The sequence below is a fragment of the Myotis daubentonii genome, chromosome 1 (genome assembly GCF_963259705.1).
Source record: "Myotis daubentonii chromosome 1, mMyoDau2.1, whole genome shotgun sequence".
Taxonomy (NCBI): domain Eukaryota; kingdom Metazoa; phylum Chordata; class Mammalia; order Chiroptera; family Vespertilionidae; genus Myotis; species Myotis daubentonii.
Genome location: NC_081840.1, coordinates 59,906,413 through 59,917,946, shown reverse-complemented (window position 1 = coordinate 59,917,946; position 11,534 = coordinate 59,906,413). Strand labels below are relative to the sequence as shown.

At 43.4% G+C, this 11,534-nt stretch overlaps 1 protein-coding gene across 4 annotated transcripts in view; it reads right to left on the bottom strand.

Moving 5' to 3' along the window:
• Positions 1–1,913: 1,913 nt before the first annotated feature.
• CEP152 (centrosomal protein 152) overlaps positions 1,914–11,534 on the bottom strand; it is a 101,213-nt gene continuing 91,592 nt past the window's right edge. For all 4 annotated transcript variants that reach the window (XM_059702132.1, XM_059702159.1, XM_059702149.1 and 1 more), the window contains 4 exons: positions 8,945–9,048; positions 6,427–6,583; positions 6,081–6,184; positions 1,914–3,238 (listed from right to left, as the gene is read on the bottom strand). In XM_059702132.1, coding sequence (XP_059558115.1) covers positions 2,205–3,238; positions 6,081–6,184; positions 6,427–6,583; positions 8,945–9,048 — 1,399 coding nt within the window. In that variant the 3' untranslated portion in view covers positions 1,914–2,204. The remainder of the gene's footprint in view (positions 3,239–6,080; positions 6,185–6,426; positions 6,584–8,944; positions 9,049–11,534) is intronic.

Here is an 11,534-nt window from a genome sequence, read left to right as displayed (position 1 = left end):
TTTACAAGATATGACTTAAATAGTACTTAGAGGTTTAAATACCTATAGAAGAAAAGGTTTCACATCAATAATCTAAGCTTCCACTTTAAGAAGAGACAAATAAGAGTGAATTAAACCTAAAGTATTAGAAAGAAAATAAAGATCAGAGGGGAGAAAAATCAATTTAATAAGAAACAGAAAAATAGGGGGGAGGGGGTCAAAGAAACCAAAATTTCACATAGTGACCTATCCAGTATTTAAATAATAATGTCAGTTCTATACAGATTCTTCCAGAAAACAGAGGGAGAGAACCACTTTCCAACCCATTCTATGAGACCAGTATCACCTTTTTATCACAGCAAGACGAAGTTATCACAAGAAAACTGACATCCTTTGTGAGCATACACATGAAAGTCCCTAACACAGTATTAGCAAACAGAACCCAGCAGCACATAGAAGAGATTAAACACCATGATGAAGTGAAATTTATGTGACCGTATCGTCCATGGAGCTCCCGCTTCCATTCTGTTCTGACATCAACCTTCACATGCAAATCGCTGTGCTGGTTTGGCTGTGCAGTCCCTTCGTTTGCACAGTTGTCTGTGTATACCTTCCTTGGTGGTTGTGTGTAAGGTGTTTGAAATAAGGTAACTTAATCCTACTGAATAGAATGAAATATGGATATCAAAAAAAATTAGGTTGAAATTATGATATCAAAAGAGATTAGAGACACCATAAGAGGAGCAGAAAGCATGATCTCCAATGTCGACCTTGATGCTGAGGATGTCAATACCTGACAAGGTTTTAAAACAAACAAAAGATGAAAAGGTAGGTGAGCAATGAGCTAGATTCTCGATTCAGTTACACCCCGGGCTTCAACGGATCAATAACTAATCAGAACCATAAATTCAGCTGGTTTAGGAGTTTTCCTAGAGTCAGAAATTCCAGCTAAACTATTAGACAAGGGGCACTGATACTTGGGAACAGAAGTGAGACTTTGAAGAGATGCCGTGTCCCTTTCCCTAACTGCATGTCAACTCAAGCACTGAAATCCGGGCTAGTTTTCAGGCTTCTCTCTCTACATTCGGTCACCAGATGAGCTGACACAGCTTTCCAAGCTCCAGAAGGTTCCATTCCAGGTTCTTGCTTTTAGATATGATTCACAGCAGGAGGAGGATGCATTTGCCACCCATCCCACCAACACCCATGTTAGCCTGGTTCTGGGTGGAAACTATATTGAATCAAACCACATATACTGTCCATACACAGTTGAGGGTGAGAGGTTTGAGAGAAGCACCTGCATACACCAACACTTTCATACGCACCTCTAAGAATCTGCAAAAGATTCCTCTAAAACAACAGTATTCAGGTGGTCATTCATTTCTGCGTGGTTTAAAGTTATGACCTTTGGCACATAGCATTAATAACTTAGCCAATTTCTATTCTATAAATGAACATAAAAATCTAACAGCTAAAAATTGTTTGCTACATGATAGGGCCTATCGTTTCCATTTTTTAAAAAGTGGTATTTTAACTAAAAGAAAGACTATGAAACCATAAAGGAGACAAAGAAAGTCTTTCTCTGGATGTCCTAGGAGACATGAAATAATGCAAATGCCAACTAAAAAATGTATACTATTATTCTAAACAGTACAACTAGGACACCGTTACATATTTTGTGGCAATCCGTACAAAACCTCTTTTCTACAAATTGAAAGCAAGAATAAAAATTTTGAGAAGATACTTCTAGGAAAGGTGTGTGTAGAGTGAGTATATAGCCTCATTAAATATTGCCAATTTAAAAAATTAAATTTGGCTGATCATATACACAAATCATCAAAGTTTACATTTTTTTTTTTCTGGATGAATTTCAAACATAATGTCAGTATAACATTTCTATATCATGAGGTACAAAATAATTCATAACAACTCTATAGACCATATGCAAGTTTATTTAAATAATTTAACAGTGCACAGAGAGCTAATTTGTAAGTATAAAAAAATAGAGGGTTTAGCAACCAAATGTAAACACCACACGGAAACAGATTACACAGACACTATCAGGCCTTTGGGAGATTAAGGCGACATGAATATCTCAAGTAGTTTTATGGGAATACTTTACTCATAGAATAGATGTTATTAAAACATCTCAAAACATTTTTCAATATGAAGTCTTCCCTTCCAGTTTTCTTGCCAATATATTCTTCTTAAATACTGTACAACGATTAGTCAAGATTGACAAAGGGGCTGTCAAAGCCGCTGTCCTGCTGGCTGGACAGAGGGGCCATCGGCCTTCTCGAAGGCTGCCGATGCGCTGAAGACGGCTCTGCGCTGCTCAGCTGTTGGAAATCTGCCGCCAACAGATCCGCCTTGGGACGAGCTGGGCGTCCAGGGGTCATGCTGGTCTTCCCCGGCTGGGCATACATGGCTTCTTCGGACAGGTCTGCAGTGCGACCAGTCCGGCACTGCATCGGTGGAGAAGTCTTATGATTTTTCTCTTTCTCTGAAAGGCAACCGGCTGCCAAGAACTGTTTGAAAGGACCGGCCCCGGCCCCGGCGCGCGCCTCCGGGGTGTCGTGCGGCCCTGCGCGGAGAAAGGACGCCTCGGGGCTGCCAAAGGGCAAGGTGGCGCTGCTGGAAGGCCAGCCCAGCGAGGCGCCCGGGTCCCCGCCGTCCTTGACCGGAGCTTCCTCGACACCCAGACCCTCACTTTTGTCCGATTCCCTTTCAGTGAGTGGAACACACTTGTAGACTTTGAAGCCGAGTCTTTCATTAGGACTCCGACAAGTTATGTGTGCGGATCCCGCTTCGGAAAGCGCGGGGCCATTTCTCGGCGAGGACTTGCTTCCGAAGGGTCCGAGGAAGGGGTATTCGGCTGCCTGCAGACACGAGCCCGAGCCGGCGTCACCGAGGAGGTCTTTCTTCCTGCGCAAACCATAGCCCCCTTCGCCTTCCCAAGGGACAAACTCGGGAGAGGCAGCCCCTGGCGACGCGTGCAGATGTTTGTGACTGCAATCCCCGCCCTGAAAGTCTGCACGCGACCCTTTGGGACTCACGTGCTTTGGGTCCCCACGCTCCGCCGCCTCCAGCCGCCTCCGAAGGTCGCAAGCAGCCCGCCTCTTGGGAACCTGGTCGCACGTACTTTGGGGGAGAGTTTTCATACTGTTTGATTTGCTTTCAGTGTGACCCGGTAGAGTCTGGTCCACGTCATTACTTTTTGATTTTTCAACACCAATTATCTCTGAAGTCAGGGGCAGTACTACAATATACAAGGGAACACAGAATGAGGGGAACGTAAAACCAGGAGAAAGTTAACATTGGAAGAGAAGGACAAAAACTCCATTTTTATGTATTCCCAAAGAAGGCACATTTATTTGAATCACTCTCAGAAATACATCAATGTCACCATGTTAAAATCCTCATTTACATATATCCATTCAAACAAGGTAGGTAATTTTAATACTGAAATCTGATACAGTATTATTGCTATCCACCGGGGTCTATTATTTTCTGCAACAGATGTTATAGCATTTTAAGAACCAACTGCGACATTTCCAGTCCTGTTCTGATATGGAGTTTCTGATAAAGAGAGTTGACTGGAAGAACCCCAGTGCCCAACACTAGGCCCACACACACAGCACAAACTAATCGGAGTTTCTCATTTAATCAGCTAAGCCAGTGGTTGGCAAACTCATTAGACAACAGAGCCAAATATCAACAGTACAACGACTGAAATTTCTTTTGAGAGCCAAATTTTTTAAACTTAAACTATATAGGTAGGTACATTGTTATTAACTTAATTAGGGTACTCCTAAGGCTTAGGAAGAGCCACACTCAAGGGGCCAAAGAGCCGCATGTGGCTCGCGAGCCGCAGTTTGCCGACCACGGAGCTAAGGCATTAAATCTGACCAGAGGCACAGTAGCCACACGGCACAGAATCAGAGGCAACTGCCTCAGAAGAGTACAGCTTGGTCCCCACAGTCCATGAAAAGGGCTTCGACTGGGAACATTATTTGCACACTGTTGCTCCAAATCCAGAAAAACCTTTTTCTTATTATATGCAACTGCCCTTTTCTACCCAAGGTTCACATTACCATTCCAAAATTTACACAAATAATCACATTTACCAATATCAGACTCAGTTTCCTGAACAATTTCTGCCTGAAGCTTCCCAGAGTCCAAATCCCACCCCGCCCCCACCCATGTGGAATTTACCAATGCTTTCATGTATTTTCACCAGCTGTTGCTTTACATATTCTAAAGCTTTTTTCTTTTCTTTTTTTAGAAAAAGAAACCATTGACATAGCTTCTTGGGAGGCAATTCCTTTATCATGAACTTTGGTCCCTTTTAATGCTAAAACACTCTAATTTTCCTAACATTGCATTTAGCTCTATAATTTTTCTACTATCAGCACTGCACTTACTAGGTATGTCACCCTCCATCCTTTTATTTTGAATTTTAAATGTTCTTCCTGTGGAAGTAACATATGTCTGGATTTTTAAAAAACCGTTTGCAAGTTGTGGTCTCTTAATAAGTGAGTTTAAGCTATTCACATTTGGTGTGAATGCTGATATTTCAACCAATCATTGTTTCCTACTTACCCATGCTTTCTAGTTGTATTTTTCCTCTTTCTTGATTTTGTTAGATTAAAAACATCATCTTCCAAGTTTTTCCCCTACCAATTTGAAAGTTACATACTCTATTTCTATTTCTCTATTGGTTATCCTTAAATTTCAATACACATACTTAAACCTATATTTTTCTAGCAATGGCTAGAATTACCAGTATCTATTTCCTCTCCTTAAAAATAATAAAAATCTTAGCATATTGTTAATTTCCACTACAATATTCTCTTACATTTTTCTGAGCATACTATACTTTTCTAACATTCTCAGGTCCTGCTGTTCGTTCTACGAATTCTATTTCCTTAGGTATAAGTTCTGTTTATTTGTTTTGTTTCGTTTTATTTTGAGTTTGGTGCTTTTTTTCATGGTACTGGCTTTCTATAAACATGTGATGATTCTTGGTTGAATGCTTACCTTTCAGATGTCCTCAATGACCTGTTTTGCTGTTGGTTTAAAGAAGTTGGGAATGGAATGGGAAGAAATGAGCTGCAGGGTAGAAAGACCTAAAACCTGATACTCTGGCCCTGGCCAGGTGGCTCAGTTGGTTGGAGCATTGTTCCATACACCAAAAGGATGCAGATTTGATTCCCAGTCAGGGCACTTACCTAGGTCATGGGTTTGATCCCTAGTAGGAGTGCATTTGGGAGGCAAATAGCGTGATCGATGTTTCTCTCTCACATCAATGTTTCTCTCTTTCTTTCTCTACCAAATCAATAAACATATCCGCAGGTGAGGATAAAAAACATTAAATTAAAAAAATACAAATGCTGGTCCTCTGAGCATGTGGGCTCCCACTCCGCGCCCCCTTGGTGTGGCTGGCCACCCAGAGCACTGCCCTGCTTCCAGGCCCTTCTTCCTGTTGCTCTGACCCAGCCCAGTATTGGGGTTGGGGAAGGGAGAGGCGGAGAAATGAAGAGGTGACCCCACCTGGATCCTGCTGTTCTAGAACCCCAACTAGTTTTCCTGGTGGGATGGCCCAGGCTTACTTCTCCTGCAACACCACCACCTTCTTCTGTGGGACAGCTCTGATACTGCTCCTGCTGTGGCTGTCACCTCTGGCAGTTCTGAACGGGGCTCCCCTCCTCAATCTTCTGCTGTATTTCTTTCAGGATTTCTCATGGCTTCTGGCCCCCAATCACACTTTTCTAAGCCCAGTTATAATTTCTTCTTTTATAGTTGTTGTTTACCATCTTTTCTACCATTTCTAGGGTTGGAAGCAGCAAAAGGAAGCTGATGGGTTTGCTGAGTCTGCCTACTTGAGCTGGAAACAACATTGTTTTGCACATTTCCAGTTTAAGTAAAAAACACACAGAAGTTAATAAATTACTTCTCACTCCCTACATTTCCTGTGGATTTTTTTTTCATTTGAAAAATATTAAGTATCAAAAAGAGAGAGAGAGAGAGAGAGAGAGAGAGAGAGAGAGAGAGAGAGAGAGAGAGAGAGAAAACCCCTCAAGTGACTCATGTTGACATACCTGACGCTGTGGTTTTGCTCTGGGATCTGTTTGCAATAGGTGTTTCCAGCAGCTTTGCCATTGTAGCAAGTTTGCTAGCAGCATTCATAATCTTTTTCTCAGCTCTGTGGGAATTCCAGAACATTAAATTAATATAGTTTAAGGGGAAAAATGAGTTTCCTTCACTCCAGGACTTCTGTTTTCCTATTAGCTCTGCCAACATTAGGGCAGCACAGCCTTTGAGCCTCTCTTAACCCCAATGGCTGATCATGTAGAAACAGTTAATAACGTGATTAAGCAAAATGCTTAAAAAAAAACATGCGTCATGGTACTGTACTCTAAGGACACGATGCTTGTTTAAGCTTACCCCTCCTGTTTCCCATTATCCTGCAAGATCTGTTGGAGGCAGGTCAAATAGTACGTGCGCATCTTACGGATGGTTTCTTGACGTTCTCGCAACACCTCTGCCTTGACCATTTCCGCAGCTCTCTCCTTACTCTCCCGGATGTACCGCAGCATGTCACCTGCGGGCAAGGGGGTGGGTGAGGGGGTGGGGTGCAGAGAAATCCCCACAGAGGCACGTTTGTTATCAGTTCTTTAAAAACAAGAGAAGCAGACTTCAGACCAATTTTCTAAGAGATGAACTGATTACAGGTATAATTTAGACACTGCACTTTTCCACAGTCATTAAAAGGGAATATTTCCGATCACTATTTTGGTAGACTCAAAGGCAAAGGAATCTAAAAGTCTTCCCAGAATGATGACAGCCACATATGGTAAGGACACAGAGCACATTCCCCAGGGAGATTCTGTCCTCTTCTAAAACACTGAGGTAAGAAAAAGACCATAAACACAGGGTGGGGCAAAAGTAGGCTTACGGTTGTTCATATGGAAAATACAATAATTCAGAAATAATGGCACAAGGATAAAGTTTCACATACAACTGTAAACCTACTTTTGCCCCACCCTGTATGCATTTTACTTGTCTATTAGGTTTGATTAAAAGAGAAAAAGAGAAATATACAGGAAAGGGAGCCAGAAAGGAGGAGATAGCAGACACAGAAGGAGGCAAAAGGAGCTGAAGAGACACAGAATCTTCTGTTTCCTTGTGCTCTGAAAATCCGTGTTTCATCATGTATTCAATCCTTTCAGCACCAGTGAGCATCCAACAACATGGAATCTCACCATCACGAGAGAGAGGTGCACAGTGCTACTGCAGGGAAAGGAATGGGACTCACGTTGCCTTCTGAATTCACATTTAAAATAGTCCACAAGCTTTCGAAATCTCTTTTTATCTGTAACTCGACATGCTTTGATTGGGAGTACCTTTAGCTAAGGTTGACTTTTGTTACCAAGCCCAGGCCTGCATTCTCCATCTAGAATATCAACACCCCTGTTATATTAAGGATTCCAATTCACAGAGGACAGTAACCTTGTCCTGAAAAATCACATGTTCTCTGCAAAAATACTGATAGACTACTTTTCACTACCTGAAGTGGAAAAAATGAAAATAAAGTACATGTCAACACAAAATTTCCAACCAACTTCTAAAATGTAAACACGCACACACACAAGTTATATTAGGGTGAAAAAAATACTTAAAATTTCACTTCCCCATTAATATGATTGGTAACAACAATTGCCTTGTTTGTAGTAATAGAGCCTCTATTAATATAAGCGGCAACTGAGAAGCAAATCCTCTTAAAAACTGACACTAAATGGGCTTTTCAAACATCTACACATGATTCTCATGATCTACCAATTATATTCGGAACTTGAGACCTGCTCCACTCCTTTGTTAAAAATGAATGCAGTATTAGGACGTAAGTATACATTTCTTCTGTATAAGTGTTGGTTATTGTTCTGGGACACACACATTCTATGCAATATTTATTGTAATTAAAAACCAGGAGGTATCCGTGCTACTAGGCAAACATAACTGAAGAAACGCTCTGCAGGGTGCTGCACCACCGAGGGCTGTAAAGGACGTGGCAAACAAATACATCCACAACTTAGTCCATTGTCAAAATAATGAGAAACCAGAGAACGCCGCCTAACTAGATCCATTTCCCCTGGTCCTAAAAAGTTGATGGTAGTAAAAAGTAATTTAACACTCACGAGAGAGTTTCTTTGCTATCAGTTAAAAGTTATAAGATTAGGACATTTTTAGTTTAATATTAGTGTCCAAAAAAGAAACAGGATAATCAACAATATAAAACAACTCTATCCTCTACGTCACTTCCAAAAGAAATTACTTGGGCAAAATGATCCATTACTGTTTAATTAAGAAAGGTATTGCCCTAACTGGTTTGGCTCAGTGGATAGAGCGTCAGCCTGCGGACTCAAGGGTCCCAGGTTTGATTCCGGTCAAGGGCATGTACCTTGGTTGTGGGCACATCCCCAGTGGGGAGTGTGCAGGAGGCAGCTGATCGATGTTTCTCTCTCATCAGTGTTTCTAACTCTCTATCCCTCTCCCTTCCTCTCTGTAAAAAATCAATAAAATATATATTTTTTTTAAAAAAAAAGAAAGGTATCCATGTTCTCTTATGCAAGCTGGTAAGAGTATAGGACAGGGGTGGGCAAACTTTTTGACTCGAGGGCCACAATGGGTTCTTAAACTGGACCGGAGGGCCGGAACAAAAGCATGGATGGAGTGTTTGTGTGAACTAATATAAATTCAAAGTAAACATCATTACATAAAAGGGTACGGTCTTTTTGTTTTTAGTTTTATTCATTTCAAACGGGCCGGATCCGGCCCGCGGGCCGTAGTTTGCCCACGGCTGGTCTAAGACAAAGTAGTTTGAAAAATTCCCCAAAATTACTTTTGTCAGTAACAAAAAGGCCCAAACCACTTGAAAATCATGGGACTCTCTCTAGGGACTTACGCTTGATTTTTTTCACTGCTTTAATGTACTGCTCACGGAGCTCTTCCAAGGCCCCCTGATTGCTCGGCAGGCAAGCATGTTCAATGGCCCCTTCTGACAATGACCTAAACAGAAACAGCATAGGTTGTAAGTGAAAAACTTCTATCTATAAATTCCAATAAGATAAACTGAAATGTGCTTAAAAGTTACATAGGAGAATCTTTATTATATAGTTATTTAAAATAGGAGAAAAATGAAAACAATTGAAATGTTATGGTTACTTAAGTAAGTCGTGGTAAATCCACATGATGAAAATCAATGCAGCATATTATAGAGTTTATAATGAGGTGGGGAAATGTTAATAAAGATTACAAAATAGCTTTTACAGTGTTCTCAACTTTTAAAACATGTGCACATGGTATGTGTATATGAAAGAGCCTAAATGATATAAAACAAGAGGTTCAAAGAGGGTATCCTAGGGATAGGATTTGGGAAGATTGTCCTCTTTTTTATACTTTGTGCCACACAGTTATGCACCACTTAATGATCAGGGTATGTTCTGGAAAATGTGTCAGTAGGCAATTTTACCATTGTGCAAGCATCGCCAAGTGCCCTTCCACAAACCTAGATGGCATAGCCTACTACACACCTAGCCTATACGGTGTAGCCTATTGCTCCTAGGCTCCAAGCCTGTACACCTGTCACTGTACGAAACAGCATGAGATTAAATCAAGCACAAGAAATAATGATGCAACCAAGAAACATAATAAACGTAAACCAGTAACATAGTTATTACCATTACCAAGTATTATGCACTGTACATAATTGTATGTATTATATGTTTGTATGACTCAGCAGGTTTGTTTACACCAGCATCTCCACAAACACGTGAATAAAGTGTTGCATTTCAACAGCTATGAGGTCACTAGGAAGAGGCATTTTTCAGCTCCATTATAATCTAACTAGAGGCCCGGTGCACAAAATTCGTGCACGGGGGGCGGGGGGTAGGGTCCCCTCAGCCCAGTCTGCACCCTCTCCAATCCGGGACCCCTCAGGGGATGTCTGACTGCTGGTTTAGGCCCGATCCCCAGCAGTCAGACATCCCTCTCACAATCTGGTACTGCTGGCTCCTAACTGCTCACCTGCCTGCCTACCTGATTGCCCCTAAATAACCCCCCCCCCCCCGGCAGCCTGATCAGCCCTAATCGCCTCTGCCTGCTGGCCTGATCGCCCCTAACTGCTCCCTCTGCTGGCCTGGTCACCCCAACTGCCCCCCCCCACCAGCCTGGTCACCCCTAACTAACCCCTCCACTACCGGCCTGGCCGCTCCTTACTGCCCCCACTCCCCCGCCAGCTTGGTTAACCCAAACAGCCTGCTGTTCAGTCATTTGGTCATCCCTCATTAACACCCCTGCCGGCCTTGTCACCCTACGCAGCCTGCTGTTCTGTTCAGTCGTTACTGTTACTGTGAGGGCATCTTGGACAATTTGCATATTCCTCTATCATTAGTATAGACTAGAGGCCTGGTGCACAAAAATTTGTGCACTCGGGGGGATCCCTCAGCCCGGTCTGTGCTCTCTCACAGTCCGGGACTCCTCGGGAGATGTCCACCTGCTGGCTTAGGCCCACTCCCTGGGGCGATCGGGCCTAAGCTGGCAGTCAGACATCCCTCTGGCAACCCGGGAGCCCTCAGGGGATGTCCACTTGCCCGCGGGGAGCAAGCCTAAACTGCAGTCGGACATGCTTAGCACTGCTGAGAAGGCAGGAGAGGCTCCCACCACCATCACTGTGCTGGCAGCCGTCAGCCTGGCTTGTGGCTGAGCAGAGCTCCCTCTGTGGGAGTGCACTGACCACACTAGGGGGCATCTCCTGCATTGAGCGTCTGCCCCTGGTGGTCAGTGTGTGTCATAGTGACCAGTCATTCCCAGTTGTTCTGCTGTTAGGGTCAATTTGCATATTACCCTTTTATTATATAGCAGTGGTTCTCAACCTTCTGGACCTTTAAATACAGTTCCTCATGCTGTGACCCAACCATAAAATTATTTTCGTTGCTACTTCATAACTATAATGTTGCTACTGTTATGAATCGTAATGTAAATATCTGATATGCAGGATGGTCTTAGGTGACCCCTGTGAAAGGGTCGTTCGACTGCCTAAGGGGTCGCGACCCACAGGTTGACAACCACTGTTATATAGGATAGAGGCCTGGTGCATGGGTGGGGGCCGGCTGATTTGCCCCAAAGGGTGTCCCAGATCAGGGTGGGGGTCCTGCTAGGGTGCCTGGTCAGCCTTGGTGAGAAGCTGATGGCTCTTTGCAGGCTGGTCAAGCCCCCCAGTGGGGACCCTCACCCCATGGGGGTGTGGCCAGCCTGGGTGAGGGGCTGATGGCTGTTTGCAGGCTGGCCACAGCCCCTTCAGGGTTTGGGGCCCTACTGGGGTGCCTGGCCAGCCTGGGTGAGGGGCTGAGGGCTGTGTTCAGGCTGGCCACGGCCACGGGCTGGAAGCAGGTATCTGGGATTTATTTAACTTCTATAATTGAAATTTTGTAGTCTTGGTCCCACTCAAAGCCTGGGTTGCCCCTGGCAACCCATGTTCCCAGCCCCTCCTTGAG